The 26481-nt window shown below is 40.0% G+C and overlaps 1 protein-coding gene across 2 annotated transcripts in view; it reads right to left on the minus strand.

Moving 5' to 3' along the window:
• tbl1x (transducin beta like 1 X-linked) overlaps positions 1-26481 on the minus strand; it is a 61357-nt gene that overhangs the window by 20135 nt on the left and 14741 nt on the right. Inside the window, exon 2 of one of the 2 annotated variants that reach the window (XM_066705945.1) lies at positions 1259-1365. The exons of the other annotated variant lie outside the window; for it this stretch is intronic. Coding sequence (XP_066562042.1) covers positions 1259-1316 — 58 coding nt within the window. The 5' untranslated portion in view covers positions 1317-1365. The remainder of the gene's footprint in view (positions 1-1258; positions 1366-26481) is intronic. 2 annotated transcript variants of the gene reach the window in all.

Consider the following 26481-nt stretch of genomic DNA (forward strand, 5'->3'; position numbering starts at 1 on the left):
TTAACGTTTTGTTTGTCGTCTACGCACAAGCCCGACTCATTTAAAATTAACCTACAATTGTAATTGATTTGCTAATGCATTTCCTGTTTTCGTTCTGTCAAAAAACATGTTTATTTACTTTCTATGAAGAGAACAATAATGACTTGCTTATGTAACATACACACAAAGACTCTCCACAGGCGATACCTTCATTGTGTGTGTTTTGTGTGTGGACTGATTGTGCGGTGAGCTGTCTTTGTATCTGCCCCCTCCCCCCCATGGGATGTTACTCAACACCATCTACTTCTTCCTGAACAATGGCTTTTCTTCTTCAGTCTGTGGTGCACATACAGTATTTGCATTTCTCTTGCATAACGCTGCCAAAATAAGCCCAATACCTGCCCCGAATAACACGCTGGGGACTCAACCCCATGCTATGAGAGCGAGTTAGTCTTATTTCTAATCATTTTATAGTCAATGCGATATTTAATCAATTTGCGCATTGTATTTACTTAATTAGTGATCTCAAGTGAAATCAAAGAGCATGTGCATCTTTATTTGTGACTTAATTGAATTGCACAAACCTTTTAAAACGGCCCTTGGTATTCAATGGGACACCAGAGCATTAGTCGCCGACACATTTTGTCCTTGTGCATTCCGCCGACTTTTTGTTTTCCGAGCTGTGGATCTGCATACAGTGCACAGCGGAAGAGGTGAAAGATGCACTCGGTACATCAAAAAACAAGAAAGTAAACCCACAGGATGTACCTGTGGCTTACACACGAACAATTTCACTCCAGCGCGGAGCTGCAGCAACGCTCTCCGTTGAACCACAGAGCTCATTTGCTGAATATTATTCCATTTGTTCATGGAATAATATGAATTTAAACTCAGAGAATTACTGTGCCAGGGGGTGGGGGAAGCCAGGCGAAAGTCATACTCTGTTGCTTCACTGTGCCTTGTTCTGTGACATTATAAAGATTAGAAGAGTACAACATGCTTTCAGAAAATAATTAAGGGTTATAAACAAATTACAAAAAGGCCATTTTACTTGTGCAGGTGCTAGAAAATTACTGATCCACACATCTCATCAGTGCCTTAAGGGTCTTGGCTTCACAAACCAGTGTAGGCCATGTTTTGTCCTACTTACACACAACATTTGTCACTGGGATCACGGCAGAGCTGGTGGAACTGTTATGGAAAACACTGAAGTGTGTCATTGAAGTGGAGGTAAAAAAAATACGATACTATGCAGGAACAGTTTAAAAGGTATCCTTACCTGATTCCTGGAGATATCTATATACCAAGAAGTTCACTTCATCACTGGTTATACTCATCTTAGCCTCACCTCAACGTATGAGGTTTACATAAAGGGTGTGCCACACTCTGCAAGAGAAAAAATAAATAAATAAATTCCTCCTTTTCGTGGTTTTAGGTAAAGGTGCAGCTCATCTGCTTGGCTGGTTTAACTGTGGACAGGGAGCGATGACTTCACTTTGATGCAAGCAGCTCATTTCATTTTATAACAATTAGATTAACTACACAACACAATCAAGCAATCATCTTCCAGTTTAAAGGCAATAACATACATTCTTGTAAACTGAAGCCAGGGACAAGACACCTGGTATCAATCCAGCAGAAGTACAGACCACAGACATTCATAGACAGTCGTGAATGTATTGTATGAGATGTAACAGGACTCATTGTAGTAACACTCCTTACACATAGCATTCAAAGCCCCCGTAAGCCCCCTTATTCCAGGTCTGAAGGGAATGTCCTACTGAGAGACTGAGGAACTGAACCTTTTCATCCTGGAACAGAGACTACGTGGGGACTTGATTCAAGTCTTCAACATCATGAAAGACATCAACCACATCAAACCAGAGGAGCTTTTCCAGATCAGCAGGGACACACGCACCCGGGGACACAAATGGAAATTGGGCTTCAAGGCATTCAAGGCAGAAAACAGGAGACACTTCTTCACACAGAGAGGCGTCACAATCTGAACAAACTCCCCAGCGATGTGGCTGAAGACAATTTGGGAACATTCACAAACAGACTGAATAGGATCCTTGGATCACTTAGTTATTAATGGACACCAAACGAGCACAATGGGGCGAATGGCCTCCTCTCGTTTGTACACGTTCTTATGTTCTCATGACCATCTCTTCTATGGCACAGAGGGTGTGTCACTCATTTGTGTGCTCCAGACAGAGGTTTGAATCCTGGCAGGGTCTGACCTCACACATGCTACAGCTTAATGAGTTACGGCACCATCGTAGCAGCTTAACTCAGCTATCCAAAAGATGACTCGTCAACTCCCACAAAAGTGTGCAAAGGTTCCCGGGTCATTCGACTGCCTTCTCTGAACGAGATAATCCCAGAGCGCAGCTTAAGTTCCAGTTTCTTAGAAACGTGGCACACTTTTGATTTTTGAAAACTAACGGTGCCGTGATGTTGTCTTTACACTCATCAAATTTTAATTCATATTGAGTTCTATCTAACACAATTTACAGACATAACGTAAGTTGTGGACAAGGCAGAGAGGAAAGGAACTAGTCTTTCAAACAGTTCTACGAGGACCTTCGATGTCCAGAAGTATTCAGGATGTTGACTAGGAGTACAAAACCTGGTCGAATTGGCAGCATTTTGTCATTCGATCAGTTTTTTGTTGGGTGAAGTTCCACAGGATGATTCTATTTAAATAGATTAATTACAGGATCGCAGAATAGATGCCAAGCATATTCTACACAATATTGTTTAATTAACTCTGAACTAAGTCAATACAAGGGCAATAGTTTGGTTAGTACATTTATCTTCAATAAAAACACACACAAAGCGGATCTGTTAGGTCAGGTCAAGTCTTTGAAAACAATCGCAACAAGCTTTTCCGAGACTGACCGACGTGAATTACCGTGAAAGCAAAAAGGGAAAAGGGGCAAATAGGTGGCGAAGTGAGGGTACAGTCAGCTCAATTGGGTTTAATCCTGCAGAGATTTCTTCGCATTCAACCTTCTCCCTGCTCTCACTGCCGCGTATCTCGCTCCATCCACGCAATGAATTATGAGTTCTATCATCATTAAGCCACAGACGCATGTCAGGCCTTTCCCTGCATCAGTGGATTAAATGATTTTTCTAACTGTCCTCTTATGAGGACAATAATGCTAAGTGCTAGAGTGTATTACCCCAAGTCAACACATGATGAAATATCTTTTAATTCATCCCTCCATTAGCACAACCTCACACACAGATTGCACTTTCGTGTATGGTCTGTTGCAAATGTCAATGCCAAGCTCAGTTCCCCTGTAAATCCATCTCCTGGGCAGAAAGGCAAGTTTTTCTAAACAAGTTCCCTCGCCCTGACAGTCACTTACATCTTCATTTAGCTTTAAATACAACTATAACAGTTCCAAACAAAACCGGTTGGCCAGTGACACAAATAGGAAGGTGTACATTTGAACTTTTATTACACACAATCCTAGTAATAACACGACACACATTGTGCTGAAGGACAAATAACAAAATCCAAATGTTATTCTTGCACAGCTTTGTGATGGTGTTCTCGTTATTTAAGTATTCAATAAATAAACTCAAAAGGGCAGATGTTACCAACTAGAAACACAAATATAAAACACATGGACACAAGGCAAAACTTGACAATGATTATTACACAATAAAGCTTCCACAATGTAAAACTGTGGTGGATTTCATAAATAGCCCCAGTCTTTTAACAGGCTTTTTAAAGAGTCAGTTCTTCTAGGTTAGCAAAAACTGTATTGGCAAAAGCAAAGCAAATGAATGTTGTACAGACTGCTCAGCAAACACACAGAAGGGAAATCCTCACTTCACCTTTGTTTGCTTATCTACAGAGGAGTTTCCTGTAAACTTGCATTCTGGTTTCACTGTTAAAGAAAATCTTGCAATCATATCGACACTGGCTGCACTAATAACAGCTGACTCACAAAGCTCACAATAATCATTATTAGTGTCGTGCTTTAGCAAAACCCTGATTTTTTTGCATATTGTTTTAATCAATTAACTCAATCAGCGCTGTGGGACTCAAATGAGCAACGCTGTTCGAGGAGTTGGGTTGTCAACTCAAGGCACCTTTGCTTTGATGGGATACAAGCATCTTTGATGATGCAAAACCTATTAGTGTAACTTTATGCGTATTTAACACCGCAAATACAAGTTTGCATAATTTACATCTACACTCTGCTTTTAGAAAATCAAAAACCACCAAATCGAGGACATTTATGTGCGGTGTAGTTTTGCCATCTGTCTGCTTCAATGCCGTGGACAAAGGATTCAGAGAGACCCAGCATCATTACTGCCAGGGCATTTCCGTCAATAAACTCCTGTCTACAAATGAGCCACTTTTTATCTACAGCGCCTGAAGATGCTCCCTTTGTTTGTGAATCATTTCTCTTTGTTGAACTCGTTGCACATGAAGCAGAACCTGTTTTTGGTCGTCTTCTGCGCTTTATCATTACCTTCATAGCACAGCACTGCAGCCCACTTTAATATTTATTTATGGGGAAGGTTTATGAGGTGTAGAGTTAATCTCTGTAGGATTCCTGTAGTCGATACATATATACTATAATCTGGCACTCTGGAATATGAAAACAATCTCAAAAGCACCTTTTAATTTCCTTCCCTTACAGGAGGGAAATTTCAGGGAGTGTTCCCTCACCCCCTTTATATTGTGCTTGTACTGCCTCATAAAATAAATATGATAAGTACTGCTACTTGGAAAACTGCTGCCTATCAATTTACTCCCTAAACGGTCAGGTTTTACGTTTCCATTTATCATATTCTTTTCACCAAAGCCATACACATGATGACAAATGTTATTTATTAAAATATATCCTAGCTATGCCACACAACTTGCATAAGTGGTCTAACAGGGGTTGTCGTATGGGATTTGTGATGCTACATTCACATGTCCAGTGATAAACATGATTGCAACACAAACTCCTGTGAAGCTTTCACAATCCTTGCTCTTCTTAATCTGACGGACATTAGCCGCATTTATTAAATGCATCCACAAGTCCGGGTCAATTCTGTTCATAATCAAATCTCATTTCAAACACTTCGCAATCACAATCAATTCCACAAACCATTTTCCCCGCAGAAGCACACAGTCCCGGTCAAACGGGTTTAAAGCTGTCGGAACAGGAATCGCCGATGCCGTCATTGATCTGAGTTTCCAGATCAATGTTCTTAAACCTCTTACAGCTGAAATATTGAAGACAGTTATTTAATTAGAGATGAGCCCGAGGCAGTCACAATTACAGTAAATCTATGTCAAGGTCTAGGATACCACTTTTATAACAACTACTAAGAATTAGTATTTTAACTCCTCAGCTAGACACAAATTGATATACAGCCAAAAAAAGGGAAAATCCAAGTGTTACAACACCAGTCCTTACATATAAAATCAGACAGGTTCATTAATTTGGTACAAATACTCCAGAAAATTACACAGATCGTAAGTTACCGAAGGTCTACTATTAATTTCTGATGTTGCACCAGCAATTGTCAAATCTGCAACAATTAAGAAACCAGGGCGTGAGCTTGACAGATCATCTCACTATCGATAAACAGCCGCTGATGTAAATATAGTTTGCCAATGTGTCTAGGTTTAAAGAGGTACATGATTTTAAACTAAAATGACCAAATGTGCCAAGGCTGAGGTTTAAAATCATCCTTAGTGGGAAAGTATTTGCAAGTCGCCTTATTTAGGATTGTATTATTAAACCGCACAAGTGTAACTATCAATAAGATTAGACTGTTTTTCTTCTTCCTTGTGACAAGAGAGAATACCAAAAAAAACACCTGGGGCCCAGATTCTGTGTTTCTGAATCATCATCAAACGAGGGCTGCACAGATACGCTGTTGAGCTGCTTCTTTCAAGATGTGCAGAGATATTCGCTAGCACCTGCATGCTTGACATGAAGAGGTCTCAGGTGAGCCCGACAGTCGTTTCACACACAAAACTGACTTCACAATCTACAAATCTGAATTATGACCCCAGTATCACCCAAACGGAGACTAAAAATATATATAAATCTGGAAAACATGATGCAAAAGGAAGCATACAATCATTTACATATTTATTTTTCTCTTTAAATTGGCGGCATACTCGGCACAGTAAGCCAGCGAATCGTATTGCAGGATGATGTTTCTTTGACTTATAACCTCTGACAAACATTATCATGTCTGTAATAAGCAAAAAAAAAATATTTGTGAAGGCTGCAATAAATGCTGAGGGGTTAATTTCTGACATGCTATCTACAGGTGGCAAAATAGGACAATCAAACACTTGGATATTGGATTCGTATCCTTTTCAATTTAGATAAACAAGATTGTATTCAGTATTCGGGAAAAGCAACAACTGTATACTTATACAAACCTAAATCCAGTCATCCTCCCATCTACAGCAAAGAGCATAGGTTAAATGAATGAATGACTGAATGAATGAATGACTGAAACGTTAGTCAACGCTCTCAGAATCCTAAAAATGCCTCTGATAACACGAATGGCTTTAATCCTGAGCTCTTAAATATTAATAGATTAAAAAACAACTACAATACAACAACCAGAAATTAATCAGTTGACCGCCGTCCTAATTTCTACTGGGTGTGTATGGGGAAGACTTGTTCAAGTTACTAGACATTAAATAACTTACTCGTTCACCCCGAGGTATTCTCCGAGACGCGGTTTACCTCATTATCTCAAGAGCAAGCAAAGTGGAGTCTCCCGGAGAAGTGTAATTCACCAGAGCCTGTCTAGACTGATCAACTTCATAATGAAATTAGCGAAGGTAGGCAGGTTCCGAGTTTCGCTCCAGAGAAAGATCTGAGCAAAACAAGCGCTTGTAGACACGCATACAACTGGCCACTGCTCCAACTGTCCCAACAAGAGGACGATGCATCTCATCTCAGCATCCAGAACCATGTCTTCCATTTCACATGGTTCAAATTACTGCAACTACAGGACAGTTTTGATTGAGCAAATAAATCGGTTACAACTTCCTCCGAAACTGTGAATACATTCATCAGGCATTTTCTGCCTTTATGAATTACAATATTAGTGTTTATATCGATCTAGATATCTGTCTATGCATCTCTCTCTCGCTCTCCCTCTCCCAAGAGATGAAGAAAGACCTAGTAGATGACCACATAAAAGATGGGAAGATTAAATAATTCACTGTGCAGGCGTGACATGGAAGAGAGAAGTTGTAGATTGAAACAAGTGGAGACATCATCTTTGGGGAGCCTTCATCCAGCAGTGGATCAATACGGGCTGATGATGATGATGATATAAATATATCATAGCAAGTGGTATCAGAAGCTGCAAATTAAAACATATGGAAACATCCAGGGGAGGACCAACAACAAAATCAGCATTTTAACCTAAATATTTACTGGATGCTCACATCTGAATTCCAAATTCACATTACGATTCCTTTTATGAGCAATTTAATATTCTGAATGCAATCTTAATATGCATTATCCAGAAAACGCACATGATTTAAAAATGCATGTAAATGAGGAGGATGGAGAACAATAAATTCCTGGAGGAACATAAACCTGCCATTTGCCCGTGTAATAAATAGAGAGGAGGACTATTGCCCTGAATGTCACAGAGACTTAAAACCCCAAGCATTTCTCTCTCAGGTTCCCAGAATATCAATCTGCTCGGCACCTTTCCACTGATTAACGGCTACACAGGATTGTATGACTTAATCTTGTTCCTGTACCAGACATGCACTAATGAGAGCCAGCTGACTCTGAGGTTTTGCATATGTCCCTTTTATCACTAAATCCAACTTTAACATCCAAATGATCCAGCCAACCCCAGCATCAGATGGAGAAAGATGAAGTGGCTCCTAAGTAAGAGAATGAATCTCCGTTCTCAAGCCCTCGATCACAAAACAACTCCATTCTTCCTCTGAAACTTTAGCAGTCACAACTGCCAAACACCTAGCAAGCCTTCTCAACATGACAGCAGAGAGAACATCCTGGAAAACATCTTGCTGGTTCAGGCAGGAGGTTCTCCTTGAATCTCCGGATCAGTATACTCCTGTACTATTTAAACCCCATCCCGTATGGGGCTTTCGCTTGGAATGACAATGTAGGGATTACGTTTGAATCCATCACCTCTGGCACACACCAGGAAATACATCTCCATCCTACCATGACCACTGATACTTCACAAACACCAATACCCCCCGGATGAATGAGTAGAAGCATCAGGAGGACGAACAGCTGTCTGGTCACATACGAGAAAAAAAACGCGCCGAACTGGGAATGTGGGGGCTTTTCCCCTCCTGGTGCACAGGGGCAGGAGAGCTTGATTACTTTCTCAGTGTGTGCTGCGGGCAAAGAGTTACAGCTCGGCAAACAATACCACCATGACGTCCTAATATTGTGAAGCTCAAAAGCAGGACGATGTGTCATCACAGCCAACCGATCAAATTAGTCATGTCGCGCTCTCAACGGTCGCTTCCTTGTAGAGCTTCCTTGCACAACGTGTGCATCCTCCACTCGACCAGCGTATAAAATCTGCATGATTCACATTGCAGTTCATTAAGCTGAAGGCCTGACGTTTGACTGCTGATTTAGTGTAACGGCAGCATCACCAACCAGTCCGCTACTTCGACTCTAATTATAACTAGACTCTGATCACAGTGCACAAGCTCGAGGGACTGTGTTTTGGACAATTTGTGGGGTGGAAAAAGCTAAAGCCGTAAAATAACGTCTGGTAAAGTCCATTTGTGGCTCTCATTTTCATTTATTTTTAATCACAGTCTAGTCATGAATACATCATATATAATACAGATAATACCCTTCAAGTGTTGGATTATTAGTGATTTATGAGGCTTTTTATTAAAAAAAAACAAATGTTTTATTATTATTTCAAAAGCTTTTACGTATTCATACGCCGAAAAAAAAAAAAAAAATCAGTCTCCATTTTCACAATGACTCAGTCTTTTTCGGTCGTGCGAGTGTTTCTAGTTCATCCATTCTTAGTCAATACTGCTCAAACCCTGCTTTAAGGGTTGCCATCATTTCATTTTTCTGTCATCTGCCCATTTCGGGACATTCAAATCAAGCACAAATCTTTGTTTCGATTTTAGACAACTGTATGCCAATGTTAAAATCGCAATTGAATACCCAGACCACAAAATTATGGTAGTGGTGGTGGCAGGGACCTGTCTGATTCTCCAAAGCTTCATATATATATATATATAAATGCCTCCTTTTCTGGAAACCAAACAGTTCTATGAGATTTAATCAGATTTGTACTTCATTTTCAAGTGCTCAAAATTTAAAAAAAGTGCTAAAATCAACAAAATAGCTGAAGGATATTGTGCACTGGCTTCGTTGTCACCCTGTGCATGAACTGAAACTCTGAACTTGGCATTTTCCATTTCACTGTACAGTACTGACACCTCCCCAGTTACACTTGTGTCATACAGTGCACTAAACCAGTTACTGATCATGTGACAGCGTAGGTTTGTATGGGGTCCAAAGCAAATGCATTCAAATTTAAGTTTGTGCTAAGTATTTATTTAACACTCTCCCCTGAATCAAGTTAAACTACATCATATCATCTGTGTTTTCCCACCATTTGACTTGTTTGTCACATCGCCTACTGCATGTGTTCCACATAATTGCCGTTTATAATTCAAATATTATTTGACATGTCAACTAAGCGTTTAAGACAAAGCAGCCACCGCACAGGATTTATCGGCGGTTCCTGGGAAGAACTGCACAGCAGAAGTCAATTAGCGTCACATAAAGACATCAATCTTTACAGACCGAATCTGCGGATAACTGCCTCGCTAACGGTCCCAGGTCAATTACAATTTTAATTGTGTAATTTGTATTTAAAATCCGGGTTATAGGAGTGTGAAATGCCACTGTAATTGCAGTTGAATCGAGGGATGCATGCCCTGCTATAACAGGGATTATATCACATTTTAATATAATTGATCAATTTAAAGGTTAATTACAGCTTTTCATGATCTTATAATATGCATTTTTAAATTATAATCTTTCACTGCAGATTAGCAACATTTCATGTAGCCCAATTCTTGCACTGCACAAAACAAAGTAAATTATCAGAAATCGAATAATTTATATTGATAAATTGCCACAATCAACCCATGGTATTGTATTGCAAAACAAAAACCTGTCATCTTAAAGTAGTGAGAAAGTTCGTTCTTTCCCAGAGCTGACGAGGTCTGAAGGTTTATTACCACCATAAAACACATGCTGGGGTCTGAAGCTGTGATGGCTGGTCTCAGGAGAAGTGCAATACAGTTCTGTATATCTTTAACTTTAATATAATGATGTGTGTTTGACCTTTAAAGAGATAAGTCACAAATACAATCAACAACTGTTCCATAAATATGGTGTTCAGCTTGTATAATATTTTGTATAGACAGGTACACTATATTCAATGAAATAGCTTCCGATGGAGCTGATGAATAAACAAAGGAGGTGATAATAGTAATTTTATTTAACTGCCACTTTATAATCCAAATCAAGATCAAGGCGATAGGTTTACACATCCAGTCTTCGGTACATAAACTAACTTAAACAATATACAAATTGGAATATTTTGTTTTTAAAAAAACTCTTCTATTATAACCATTGCCCTGCCGGTGTTGACAACAAGTAATTGAAGACTAAACTGATACTATTATCAGCATTGTATTAACTTAACTCCATCTTAAAAAAGACAAGATAAAAACCTGCTTTGTATGCACTCTTGCACGGCAACAGTGAACTCCCCAGGGAGTTTTTGCTTGGGGAAATAACCTTCCTTCTCCTTCAGTGTGTGTTGTATGAAAACTGCTCCTCAGAATTTTTGCCAACAACGGGGTGAGAAATTAAAATCTTTGTTACGCATGGGAAACCAAGCTTCATTACTTCTCTCCTTTACAAATGACTTTCGTACAAGGGAAACTCATTTTGTATTGGGATTTCCCCACTTCCCCCTCTTGTTTATCAGTTTAAATGGGTGACTGAGACACCTTCACACAGACAGAGCTTCGCAGATGTCAACTTCAGAGCCCTGGTGTCATCTGGGTTTCACTCAGACGCTACTTGTACCAATTACTTTCAGACTGTGACCTTTAAGACGATGAATTTATTTACAATGCAGTTCCACAAAGTGTTTGCAGCTGTAGGATCTCATATTTGGCTCTTTGAGTGACAGCATCAGCAAAATTGTTTGAGAAATTAAAAAAAACTTAAACAGATGAGCATGCAATTTGTAAATCTTATACAAGGAGAACTAAACTTCATTACATATCACTTTCAACAGCCACTGTTAAAAATCAACAGAGTAAATTATTCAATAATACTCAAACAATTACTCAATATTATAACTCAAATCATGACAAATGTCTTATTGTCCAAGTTTTCCATGGGATGAAGTCAAGCTCCAAACATTCACAAACTTCAGCAAATCGACAGACAATACAGCACGTTTGACAGAATGGAGAGAAGACCGGCTGCTCATCTCAATTCAATGGTATAAGCAATTTCACGGCACCGAAGTGGATGCAAATACCAGGAACTGTATGCCGCCAAGATGTAGAGAGAAAAGGGAAGTAGTTACTTTCTAGATTAGTATTATTTCAAATTGAAATCAGAACCAGTCATAAGCTTATACCAGGAAGTCATGCCTCTTAATCATTCTAAAAGCATTCTATTGTTCTTAGAATCCAGGGATCTTCTATGGAATTCATTCGCATTTTTCTTTCCTTGGAGACGCTCTTGAGTAACGCAAGTCTAAATGTGTGTTATTCAGAGGTCTCAAGAATCCCCAGTTTATGGTACGTAAATCCCTAATACACTTTTTTGTTGCCGTGAATTTTGTGCAACTTTATTTCCACTCTAAACTTCTCAATCATATTTCTAAAGAAACACAGAAAAGGGGCGGGGAATCCCGTTGTAAGGAAACAACCCGACAGCCTGCTTAGTTCCTGCCCTGGCGGAGGTTGCCCCTCAGTGTAATTGCTGAAAGTATACTTTCCCTTTCTGCAGATCAGCAGCAGCGGGGTGGGGACGAGGATCTGACTCTTCCATCGTCTTGGATGAGGGTTTTGCTCTCTGTGCGTCTTGTCACTTCTCAACTCGGAGCCTCTTGGTTAATTAGCTACAGAACGGGGCCTAACGGGCCACGCGGCATTAAAGCACTCAGCTGTTGCTCGGATGCGGCTCCCCCTACAGTACCAAACAACTTAAATGTAATTAGCAGGGAGCCCTGAAGGCCTGCCTCTCCCAGCGGAGCACCTCTCGCACTAATCCATTTATCAGACTGACAGACGACTGGATCGTTGGTAGCGTGGCTCCCATTAAATTAGTATTTCTGTGTTCAAAACGCCAGAGCTCCAAGCATCTTCTGGAAAACATATTCAGCACAAAGGACGGGTTCAGCTGTAGAGTGCATCTGGAATTGAAGGGTGAATTTCTTCTGGTCGTCTGTAATACAACTCTATAAACCCTTTTCTCTTTTACAGATTGATATCAAACCGAAAGGAAACGGATAATACGAGGCGCAGATCTGAATTCGGAACATGTGCAAGCTGATTTACTCGGTGATAAAGGGCTGCTGGACCAAAAAAAACTAAATCACGACAATAGTTTCGGCATTTTCACTGATGATGGATGCAGAGTTGCTGTGGGCTCGATTGCGCCAACCTTATAATAAATGTCGGCGCTCATCCGCCACCTTGCCGTGCCAGATAACCACAGCCGCTTAAGAGAACACAAGAATGAAAAGTAGGTTGCCATCCTCCAAGACCGTTTAGCTGGCGAGCGCCCATTTCGGTTTCCTAGCATGTGATCGCAGGCATAGAGAGAGAGGTTTAAGAGAAAAAAAACTTCTTGGTTATATTTAACTTCAAGCAACTGCATTTTTAGCTTGTCAGTTTTTATTTGTTCTTGTTTTCTTTTTGGTGCATTCTAGATTCTTTTAGGTTTCATCATTGATTGCAACTGAACATTATTCTATTCTATATTTTTCTTTCAGATCAACATTATACAGGAATGTGACAAACACTTCCAGGGGGCCTGTTTAGGTTTCTGCGTTCCATAACACATTCAACACAGTCAATAAAACACTCCCAAATGTGAGAAAATCATCACTTTAGCGAAGTCACGCGTGTTGACTTTCTCCTGTACACGCTAGTGCCCAACTGCAGAGAATTCTATAGTCTTCACAGGTATGTATACATAATGACAATGCTATAGCATGTCAAACTGCACGTAAACGGTGACAACAGGCATTAAACCTACACTACACTATTCTCTTTACTAATAATGCCTTCTTTAACGTTGCCGTTAATGTAAAAATCAATCAACTTTATGGAGTGAAACTTGATCACCAAAATACACCGCTGGAAGCAGGTGGCAACCTCCTGTCCTGTCTAACACTGCACGTTCAGGGGACGATCAGTTAATGTTACTGAATGCAGCCAGTATCAGCCAGGGAGCAAATTCGAGGGTCAAAGTAAGATCCAGTTTCCATACCTGACATTACGGCAAATAAATGTCTTTTAGATGTCTTTTATTTCTTTATTTAGTAAAGTTCCATCAAAAGATGAGAAGCCCGACTGAAAGAAGTAAAAATGTACCAGCATCTCCCAATATTTATCGTGAGGTAGAGAGAGATGTTTGTAGGACTGATGATTGCTTTCGAGAAGATGAATTTGGTGTGTTGCCAGAAAATGCCACGCTGGAGAGAGAAGAGTGGACATCCAGAAAAGAGCAAAAGCAGCTCCTGAAGATTAAATCAAAGTGGCAATCAGGCTGCAATATTTAACAATAAGGATTCGGCAATCAAAAGGAAAGGATCAAGCAGTGAAGACTAAATGAAGACATGTATAGTTTCAGTTTGTTACATCAGCTTGTGGTCAAAATACAAAATACTGGGAGCTTCCACCTCAAATACCTCTGAGCAAAAGCCAGAAAATACATCTTAGACTTAAGGAAAGACTTCATCAAAACTTTGACCCAAACTTACAAACTTCTACCCTATTGCGCTGCAATCTTTAAGTAGCAGAAAGAGGCTTCTGATGATAAACTGAAATACGATGGGATAGGTTTGTACTTCTCGATGTGCAGGTAGATAACAGTTTTGATTTGGTCCAGCCCTGAGTCTAGGCACACAGAGGGGTGAGGTCGTTATCTGACCACTTCCAGATGTCCCTAATCTTTGCCACAGACTAAACTCACTCCAACTGCAGGACCCTGGAGTAACTGCTTATAGAGATTTTAAAGATAATGAAGAAGTTGTGATATGGTGTCTTTGGGAGCTCTGTCATCTGTGGTTTTGGGACTGCAGTAGATACTAACAAAACAATACCAATGAAGGGTATCAACGCACACTTAAATTTAAGTATTGAACAAACCATCTTCCTGAAAAGGCTATTGTAAGAATCTCGGGCTCTCAAAATAAGAATCTCATCACCTCGGGACGTCTCCAGACAGAAGACATTGAGGGAATGATGATCTTACTTTTCCTTTGGGGGGCTTGGGGTAGCCTGTCTGACACAAACATTATTAGATCCACACAATTAGTTCTAGAAATGTCCAATGCCATTTGCCTAGACAGATACTGGAGTTCAGACCTTGTCTAGGGACTGGTCACCTGGGGACACAAACACTCAAACCTAAGTGAGGTTTTACGCCAATACCAAGATTGGCAGCACTACATATATTACAAAGAACATTCTGCTTTACTTGAAGGTAATGAGAGTTATGTTTGCCAGAGAGATTTTAAAATAGAATTGCACTTCACCTGCCCTTTTTAAATTGTGTGTTCCTCTTATTATTCTGGTTAAATATCTACAGAAATATATACATCATGTGATCTTTCCGTTGAACTTGCTTTTTGTTTCATTGCAGTTATATCAACTTGCACATTTTGCAATATGTGCCACCATCAATCTTTATTTGGAAAGCGCGTGCCAGCAGTTTCCCACAGTAGCGTCACAGGGTAAATAACGAGCGCAGTATTCCCAATAAACACGATGTTACAGCACAAAATCGGACACTTTTTGTGTGGCCCCGGCACCGCAGCTGTGAGGAAGACAATTGTGCAACGACATGGGATAAAGCTGTTAACTTACAGTCTTTGAAAGCACATGCATAATTTATCTGCAGCCTTTCAGCGTTGCATGAATTATCCCCCTAGTTAGGCACAGAACAGTGGCTAGGCTGCCAAAACCCTGTAAGTGAAATTTATAAGTAGGGAAACATTTTATCATTGTATTCTCGGGAAGGTTGGACAGGAAATCCCGGGGGCTGGTTTAGAGGTAAAGTGCAGTGACAACTACATGAAAGGATTGTTGTGGGAAGGGCATTTGAAATGCTGAAACTTTCTAATTCCAGACATAACCGATAGCTGCAGTTGGATTATTCGAAGGCTTTTTGTGCTTCAGTGTTTCGTAAATGCTCTGGTAAACTCAGAGCTGCGCTTTCATTATGACAAACTGTTTCCTCCTCGCATTCCCCAGCGCAGCTGCATTCTGTGACTTCAAAAATCAGTCGAAACATTAGATATTGACGCGTTAAACAACCCTCTGGATTGGTGCACCTGTAGCTTCGACTCTGTGCCGAAATAATACAGCGCTACCTCTTTTTCAATCGAATCACTTCCTCCTGCACACCGCATGACACAACAGGGTAATTCACTGCATCCGTCACTGTAAAAACACGGAACTGAGAGGTTCGTTGGGGGTCCGCATGGCGAGGGTCTTTTAAAAGCATGATTCTTCTAAAGCAAGCCTATTTATTGTTTGTATTATATAACCATCGAGGGGATGGCAATATTGTACAAAACATAAAAATAAAAGTGGCACCTTTTCAATCTTCCTTGTACACAGTTCGGGTTAAAATTTTCTGAACACAAATATATATATTAAAAACTATTACACCTATCTGCATAGAAACCATTTTATGAAGGACTTTAAGCATTTCAGGGGAAGAAAATGACCCTGTGATGCATTTCTTTTCATGTCTTTCATGTTTCTTATTGAATCAGAACCATTAAAAGTATTGTTCTTCGATACAATGTGCTTCCACTGTGTTATTCGATACATTTATTAATATTCATAACTGGGTAACAGTACAGGCTAACAGCTATTGCTTCAGACAAAGAAAAACCACCTATGTCAAATTAAATATCCTGTCCACAGTTTGCTCAGCCTAGTGTCTGTTGTGTTATTAACTAGCAACTTTGGGGGAAGAAAAAACAAATCCGTATGTAACATAAAACACGTTCAAAAAGGATATTTATAATTAACATTACAATTATGGCATGCAAAGAACATTGTACATGGATAACTCCCTGCACAGTGTGCCTCTCAACATAAAGAACAATATCATAAGCTGTACATGTATTTTACAACACGTGCAGTATTCTACACAACTGTGAAAATTAAAAGTCAAGCTATCGGACTGGTGGCTCGTAGACTTGATAAACAATCCTGGCAAAGCCAGTTCGAGGAGCTTTCTTTAAAAGGTTCCTTCTGCACTGCTAAGTCATCGAATTCCCCCGACAGTTTTAGCGTTTGATTTCTGAACTTCTACGTCTGTTCTTTTGTGAAAACATGTTCTGCCGTCTTTAAGCTGAAGAACAAACATTACTTCCGTCAACACAAAATAACACTAGCAATAATACAAATCATTGCTTTCGGCAGGGGCTGCAAGTGGATTGCCGCGTTCACAAAGAAGGATTTGTTTATTCGAAATGAAATATCGTAATGCTGTATGCACAAGATGGCAATACAGTGTAGACAATGTAAATTTATTCTAATTAATTTCATTCTACAATCCTGAACAAATAAAGGTCTCCCAGGACTGCCAGATAGATTTGTATTTTTAGATTCCTCGGAGACACTTGCCAGATCAACACATATAAATATCTTAGGTTCACCCTGAAGCACACAACTGTCACAGAAGCAAACTACGCAACGACACACATGTGCCACAGAAGATGTGTAATCATGAAAAACACATTATAAAAAGGCTCTGATATAGATTGCCTAAAAGTCTCTGTCCAGAGTCGCAGGGCGAGTCTCATAACCCAGAAATCCCTGGACCGGATCCAAAAGCCTCGACTCTCAAGCTGCGGTCAGTGTCAGATGTGCACTAGCCATGCGCTGCCAAGACTGGGTGGGGTGGAGTTGGCTACGGCTCAGGGCGGTTGGGTTGGGAGTAAAGGCTTGACGACTTGAACAACTGGAGTTTCCTTTGAGAGTCTGGAGGAGAGGAATGGCTGCCGTTATGTTTTTGATACAAGACAATGAAAGAGCATTTATGAGCAACTAAACTTTGTGAATATAAAGATGATTGGGTAAAGCAACTAGTCTCATGAATCAAAAACAGCAGCCCATTATTAACCATGGGTGTTAATGATAATAAAAGTGTAGTGATAGTTACTTAATAAAAACACTGGTTCAAGCTAGAACCAAGGCTATATGTTAAGACTGTACAATGCACTAGTTACAGCTCATCTGGATACTGTGGACAGTTCTGGGCTCCACACTTCAAGAAAGATATCGCTGCTCTAGAGGCAGTTCAGAGGAGAGCAACCAGACTTATTCCAGGTCTGAAGGGAATGTCCTACTGAGAGACTGAGGACCTGAACCTTTTCACCCTGGAACAGAGGAGACTACGTGGGGACTTGATCCAAGTCTTCAAAATCATGAAAGGCATCGACCACATCAAACCAGAGGAGCTTTTCCAGATCAGCAGGGACACAAGCACCCGGGGACACAAATGGAAATTGGGCTTCGAGGCATTCAAGACAGAAAACAGGAGACACTTCTTCACACAGAGAGGCGTCACAATCTGAACAAACTCCCCAGCAATGTGGCTGAAGAGACAATTTGGGAACATTCAAAAATAGAACGGATAGGATCCTTGATCACTTAGTTATTAATGGACACCAAACGAGCAAGATAGGGCGAATGGCCTCCTCTCGATTGGACACTTTCTTATGTTCTCATATGTATAGAAGAAGCCAGACAATTATAAACTTTATGGCAAGTAATTGTGATTCCGTTAAGGGGTAAAGAAATAAACTACGAACTTTAAAAACATTAGCTGTAGCCCTCAGCCAATTTAGGGAATCAGATTAATACTTTGCCTCAGGCTATGATCTTTGCTCACCACTTAAGTCAGACCACCGGTGCTGTATCTGAAATGGCAGCCGCCACCATCGCCTCGCTGATCACAGCTCCATTAAGAGCTAAACCAGGAGTAGACTCGACTAGGTGATTGTACACTTGGCTAGGTGTGTAAGAAAACTAACACACACAAGTGGCAAAGTCAGACGTCTGTGTCAGACATCAAAAGTGTAATTTGCATCACTGCAGTGTGAGGTTTATGGTTACATGTAATGTAGTATATGGAGGAAGTGGGAGTAATGTAATATATAAAGTGTGTTCTCACAGTGTTTATGGCACCAGTTGAAATTGCAGTTGAAAGATTGAAAATAAATAACCAAATGTTTACACTAACATTCACAATGATACCGACATACGATGCAAATGGATGAAACCTCAAACCCACGTGAAATAAAATCATTTCACATTGTTCACTATGCCAGCTGCATTTTCACGAGCTGATTATGCTTTTTGCATGATGGCATTTTGTAGATGTTTCATATGAATATTCAAGTACCGCAAACCAAGTTTAAAGTCGTCCAGAACTTGTATAGGAGTAATAATGCAAGACTTCTTAACTTGATATAAAAATGTAGCTTGTTTTTGTTGTTTTAAACTTATTCAGTTTTACTGGAAACTTTGTGTGTCAAAAACAAAAAAAAACAGTTGGTGGGGGGGAAATCAATCTTAATGGACTTGAAGATGCAGTCGCCAGGAATTAATTTCCAACGAGAAAGACGCCAAGGTCGTGAAGCAGCAACCATAGCAAATAAACCTGACTGCCCTGAATGCCGAGACCTCTGAGAGGGGGCCCCAGGGACAAAGCTCGTGGGCCTCAATGTCAGGCCACAATGACGCTGTGTTTGATTACGTCTTGACAAGGTCACATGGAGAAGAAACCCCAAACATCCCGGGAAAGACTGCAGGAATGTCATGCAGAATTACTCGTGGGAGAGGAGAACAAAGGATGAGCTGAACAACCGTTTTCTCCAGCTGGGGGAGGGGCGGCCGCGCGCCACTCAAGTTGTTTATATTGCTCTATATTTAAACTGACAGACATCGAACATTATGCCCCGCAGATCCCATTCAGATTGTATCTGCCAAGGCGAGCCAACAGTCCTTGTGCCACTCTGCTGCCCCGGAGTCCCCAACACGTTACACGATCCGTTTTACTGCAGCTTCACAAACGTGTTTCTGATTAATACACTTTTCAATGTGGCTATTAATAGTCAATCTTTGTTGACCATGAACATCTATAAAAGGAAGTAAACCATTCTTGCAAAAACACAGGCATTTTCTGCCCTCAATCAGTTTCATTAGACATTGTATCTTCGTGTCATTTCTGCACACTCGGGCCCATAGGTAGCATGAATATTTCTCTCACAAACATGTCACTTGCCTTCTCTCTAACCAAAAAACGAGAAGACGAAACGGAGCATGACTTTTATTTGTTGTATTAATACCTCGGAGTAAGAATTTAACTGTACAAACTGCTGAGATATCACAAGAGATAGCTGAGGACCTCCTTGTGCCAACACAAGTTCACAAAGCAGTCCTTCTCTCAAGACCTTCACTATAATTTGCACAGAAGAGGATAGGATATTTCAGTCCCTTAATGCAAATACTGTGTCTAAAAAAGAGCATCTACGCAAAGCGCACAACATGCTTCGAAGAGGAACAGGACCCAATTCTAGGGTCGCTGGAAATAACGAAATGTCAGTATTGTAGATAAACACCAGCTCAATCTACTTGGTACTATCTTTAAAGGTCATTTCAAATGCTACGGCTCTCATTTACTATGAAAACGACATTTCCTCAAACAGAATAGTTACTAATTTTAGCATGGTCTCCATTGCTAGGCTGCATGGAGATCCATTTTTTTAAACTATGCAGAAGAGAAATAATCTAATATATGAGAAACTTATTTTTGCTGGCTAAGCAGCTCCAAAAATAACCGTGGACGGTTTGTGGCACAGGATTCAAGGACTAGGCTGCAGGCTTTGCCGGGGCCGTTGTGAAGCAAAGAAGCCAAGATTTACAGTTCGATGGCTGAGCAGAATGATTGCAATCCCGGCTCGGATGCACAGACCTTGTTATCGTGTGGCGTTAAACCCCCACACTGTAATGCATTTATGATGAAATCGCATAATGTGCAACTGGCTGTTGTCGGTCTCAAGGGGGCAACAGATACAATTCCCGAAAATTGATGCGCAACTATCAAATTTTACATCTTTCAGATTGGATGAGCTTTTTCTAAAGCATTCAAACATAACTATAGCCGAAAACAGATGTATATGAAGAGGAGAAAATTAATAACAGTTGTTCAACAGCTTGACGGTTTATTGTTGTAGTAAATCCTGTTGTTATTATGATGGTTATTGTGAGTATCGAGAACAAAAGTAAATTACGGCAACATACATTCATCCTGACGAGGACGTTTAATCTAAACACGGTATAAATAACTCGGGTGGCAGAGAAGAAACAGGTTATCAGACAGCTAGAATAATATTGCAAAGCTTGCCGTGAGAGAAAACCACAAAGCTTTTATATATGTGCATAAAGCAGAGGGAGGATTATAAGATGTAACGCTTTGCATTTAAATGCAGTGTTTCTGAAATAATTGATGTGGAAAAACAGGACACTGTAGCGGGGGAGGGGTGGACAAAAAAGGAAAAGAAGAAAAATAGCATTCAGCCTTCACATGACGGAGACCCCATTTTCTCCTGTGCAGTCCTCTCCTGACAGATGTGCAAACAAGGCATGGAAAACAGCAGCCATTTTCTCTTGAACTGTTACACTGAGCAAACTGGCTTTGAAGCTCCTGACGAGAGTGGCTGTTCTCTTCCGAGCCTCCAGCGACTGGGGGGGAGGGGAGATAACCAATCAACCACAAACAGGTAGCAACCACAGCCATTTTCGTCTCTGCGTGCATCTCTCTCTCTCTCCTGCGCCATGACTCACAGAGCAACGACAGATGTGGGGCGGGGGAGGGGAGACGCAGAGAACCGACAGTCAGGGCCCTGTCCAGGTGGAGCAGGTATATATTCCATATGATCTGGCACTTCAAGACAGATCCGTCTGCCCATTGATTACAGCTATCATTACAGCCTTTAGGACTAAGAGGCGGACATTAACACATATGCACTAATCATATCAAGAGTGGAGATGTGTGTGTGTGTGTGTGTGTGTGTGTGTCTCTCTCTCTCTCTCTCTCTCTCTCTCTCTCTCTCTCTCTGTTCACTTCAGTTCACGTCAGTTCACTTTTAACTATTGTAGTGCAGTGCAAAAAATGTTAGCTATGCACTGACCTACCCCCAATGAGATTCTGCTCAAACTAAAATAGTTTGGACAACAGTTGGCTTGAATTATGTAGCTGCGACTGTTTTATACTCACATGAAACTAATCGTGAAGTTCTATTCGCTTGCAATAAAGAAAAGGTTTATATCATGTTTCTTAAATGTCATGCACAGTATGACCTGGGCTTGTATCAGTGATTGCTTCTATGATTGTCTTTAGACCAGTGTCCTCCAAATTAGGTCTCTGAGGGCCGAAGCTTTTGTGATTTGCAGCCTGTGTTAATTCTTTAATTGCAATTATTTAATTAACTGAACACCCTTCCTAGGCTTGATGCTGATTATTTAAAGATAGGTATAAAACCAGATGGAAACCTGGAAATCGAGATCACTGCTTCAGACCGCGGTGGGAGTTGAAAGATCTGTGCAGGTCAACCAAAGAAAAAAACATAATAAAAATACAAAATCCAAATCAAATGCTGTTATATACTCAGTCTGCCCTTCCAGAATGTTAAGCCTACTAAATAATAAACAATTACTTCATCGTATTTACAAGAACCAGAACAAATACTACTAATCATTAGTGTTCGTGACACCGAACTGCAAACATACCTCCGTGAATACGTGCCTTCATAAGAACACGAGGGATTTACCCTGTTTTCCTCCAGAACGCAAGATCTGTCAATGCATTTCACTCGGCTCCTATTCTTGCCCAGCGGTGCGCGAAATAAGGATAGATCACAAGATATCTGAATAGGATTCCTCCCACAAAACCACCCGCCTGGAGTTTCCATGGAACGCATCTGGCAGCAACACAGGGCCTTTGACATATTGACAAAATAAATAAGCAGGAGCGAGTTTTTTTTTTTTTCTGACAACAGAGGGGGCGCATGTTGTTCTACCACACTCAGATGCATCTCTAATTTGAATCTCGGTCTTAGCTAGCGTCAATAAATCAAACACAATCTGCGAGTACAAACGCACAGATATACAAATCACTGACAAAACTGATGACCAGAGAACTGTATTCTTCGGCGAGTCCCATACAAGATTTGACACGTTTTTTTGTTAAATACTAACCTATTAGTAAATATATATCAATACAGGAATAACTGATACAGACAGATTGAAATATGATCAATGTAAACAAATTCTACTTATCAATTCACTGAATTTATGCTTTTGATAGGTTTGTGTAAACCTAAAATCGACTTTTTTTTAAATGCATACATTTAGGGATGCGTCAACAAAACAAGGCGACTGATGTATATTCCCACAAACCCAGAGTGCCCAGGGTTTGAATGTCTCATTAAAATGTAACGAATTAGTGTTGAGAAGACTAAGATTTGTAATTAACACGCTGAACTGAGCGATTATGGCGCAATGAGTTAAAATGTAGCTGCGTGTCTTTTACAGCCCAAGTGTTTGTACCCTGGGGGTGGGATATTCAGACACGCAACACAGATAGAATATGATAGATTAAAATTACAAGGCCTAATTCACAATCAGTAATTGGCCTGTGAGGGAATCTCACCCAAACAGGAACATTTCAACTGAAACCGTCGAAGCACATAATTTGCCAGAAGTATTGAAAAATAGAAAGGTTTGCGTTTGTAATTAACATTCCTATATTGATGCGATGCTTCGTAGCTACAAACGTTGATTTATTTAAATCTCCCGAGTGATTACTTCTGGATCTTTACAATGCAAGATATTTTATTATATTATGCAATGTGTGCCAGTTTTTTTTTTTTTTTTTTAATTGGATAAACAACATTCCAGTTTGACAAGTCTTGCCTATGAGCCAGAAGTCTCCAGATGTTTTGGTGTTTAAACTAACCACTTAGAATGTAACACACAACACACACAATATTCTCCAACCGGTCAATTATGATACTTTTAAATTATGAATCAGCATTTCCAGTTTCCTTTCTGTGTGTCCTCGTTTCCCATTGCTCTTCACCTCAACGCACAGCTACATCACCACACTGGCCTGGGGAAGATTAAGGCAACGCAAAAGACCTCAAACTTGTTATGAGGCCATCCATCCTGCTTTAATCCTCCCTGGAAGAACAGAACACAACCTGACACAGACAGAGCCCGCCATGATAACGCAACGTCCTTCACACACCCACCCAGCGACAAGGGGTCGTGCAAAAGATCACAGAGCTGACAATCTGAATTCAAACCTGCAACCTCCAAGCTCCAGTCAACTTGACCTCCAAGAGAAGTCTGCACTAGAACCACTTACGTCAAGAAATATGATTAGCATTAAATCTTCCTAATAAAATCAGAATATCCTCAGCGACAAAATTGGCCAGTTGACCTTTCCTTACAAACTGAATTGCCCTTCATCGCAGTACTCAAAGAAAATTAGGGGACAGTGTGTGCTCTTGGAAATTCAACAAAGTTCTCCACTTTGTTCACGACTTCAGTGAACTCGGATTCGCTCGGTTATGTTTTGGCAAAACTTCTGAGGTGCTAGGCTCTCTCACACCTGTAACAATATGGAACTTTTAAATATGTCCGAGCCATTTCCTTTAATTGAGCATTTATGCAGGGACAACAAACAGATACAAACAGTATCCATTCTGTTGTCAAACTGTCATGAACAAATAAAATAATAAATTAAGAAATGCGAAGTTCAAATCTCTCTCAAGTTAATTCAATAAAACCACATTTCAAACTGTAATTTGTTTATAACAAATGTTCTCCAAGTGTTAAAGACAAATTGTACTTTATTGTATTGTGCTATAAAGCAGAAATTGTGACGTTAAAGATACAGTCACTGCAATTCACTGACTTCAGCTCCCACACAATGGTATTGTTTGACAGTATAAAATAAGCAGATCCACAATCCAATTAATTTCACCAAACCCTGCATTTATAAAACACTTCTATCGCAAGTAAATATGAAATTAACATCAATACATATTGGGGTCACTCATCGGTTTATTCTTGTAAATAATCAAACTGATTAAAAGCATTTCTCAGTTCACAAGTAAATCAATCGTCCGAAAGTATATGAAACACCTACACATCTGCTACAATACAATGCGCCCTAATAAGAAAAACATGAAAGATTACAGTCCGCCCGAGATCAAACACAAACCGGTCTAATCCTCCGATATGCATTTGTTTAAACAGACTCTATCGACTGTATGTAAATGTATTTAAATCTCTCCTTCACGGATGGATGAAACTACTACTTTTACAATAAGATATAGCTCGAATAGCGTTGGCGGCAGCCATGTTTTGGAACCGAGATCACGTTCTGAAACGGATACACAGAGAAATTCAGCATTGATTCCGTCAAAACGAACACTGTGCCATCTGTAGGATTAGAATAATTACAGCATTGTTATTTTGCCTCCATAAAAAGAAAACTACTGCATGTATAGCTTGAAAATGCAAAACAAAACAAATATCATTTTGTGGACACCGTGGATCGATTTTAATATCGTGATACTACACTGTAGATTTCCCCCCCAACCCCCTGTATCCAGCGGCTCTACTGCTGCTTGCATTTCATAGCATCATCTCTCAGCTGAGAAAAGATGGCACGATGTGCACATTTCAATTGCTGATTTTCAAGTTTCCGGTCTAGACAAAATTTAGTTTTTAAAGGAAACGCGTAACTGATCAGAATCCAGTCAATGACACACAGCCATTGATCAGAGATCGACAGTATGATTGGGGTTTATTGCAGGAAAGCTCTAGTCTCACCTGCGGAATTAATAATTTGTAGAGAAAGCTCAAAAAATTATGGTAGTCCAACCTACATGGCCAAAATGGTCCCTAAACTATAGATAAATGACAAGGTAGTTCAAAGCAATTTCCTCTTAAGAAGCAATGATGGTTATTGTAACCTTTAACAATAATAATGCTACACTCTTACACACACATATATATATATATGCCTTTATTTCACCACTTGTTAAAACAAGTCCTGGAATTCAGTTTCCAGGTGCATATACTGCGACTATTGAAGCCCGTGTTTCAGACTATTGTGCTTCTCTATACAGAGTGCGGTGGAGGATTAGGGTGGTTACTAATTGATGTCAATTATCTACATGAAATCTTGTTTCTAAAATAAAACAAATAGATTATAATTATATATACACACACACACACACACACACACACACACACACACAGAATAGGCCAACAAACATCAGTCTGAGGATGACTGGCTCAAATATAATTACTACTTTCTGAGCAAATTGCTTGTATTACTTTATTATTATTATATTTCTTAGCAGACGTACAATTGTTACAATATATCATTTTTACATACAATGACCCATTTATAGAGCTGTGTTTTTACTGGAGTAATCTATGTCCAGTGCCTTGCTCAAGGGTACATCAACAGTGCCCCCCCCCCACCTGGGATTGAACCCACGACCACTCCTCTCTAAAACACGACTCCACACTACAATCCCATATTGCAGATACTTTACATATTCATCAGTCCACAGAAACCTCCCTCCAAACATGCAACAATGCCAGGGACAGGCTAAATCTGACATCGATACGAAAATACAAATAAATGAAATACACAGTAGGAGTAGGAGGCTATAAAACTATATTTCCTCCTCGAAAAGCAATCAGCTCTCTCTCAGTGTGGAGAATTCAGATTATTAGTCATGCGAAGATGTGTTCTGAGACATGACTAATTATTTGTTGTGTAACCCCTGTGTGGCGTGCTGCATGGGTCAGACTTATTCATGCTTTTCTGGAACTTGCTCGCGTTTCTTTCACAATTACTGTAGATACTCACAGTAGAGGGTGAACACATCCATTTGTACAATGAACATAAAATATATAAATTCATGGAAGTCATTGTAATTCCCTAATAAGCATGACTCATTTTATTTTAGCATCTTAACTCTTTTTGATACGCGTTATAAAGCCGACTATTTATGTGGCGCAGATCAGCAACATGTTTATACTGAACAGCAACGATCACGGAAGTAGGGAGGAAACAGGTTCTTGTACTGAATCTGAAC

This window comes from Amia ocellicauda, chromosome 6, assembly GCF_036373705.1.
Source record: "Amia ocellicauda isolate fAmiCal2 chromosome 6, fAmiCal2.hap1, whole genome shotgun sequence".
Lineage (NCBI taxonomy): Eukaryota > Metazoa > Chordata > Actinopteri > Amiiformes > Amiidae > Amia > Amia ocellicauda.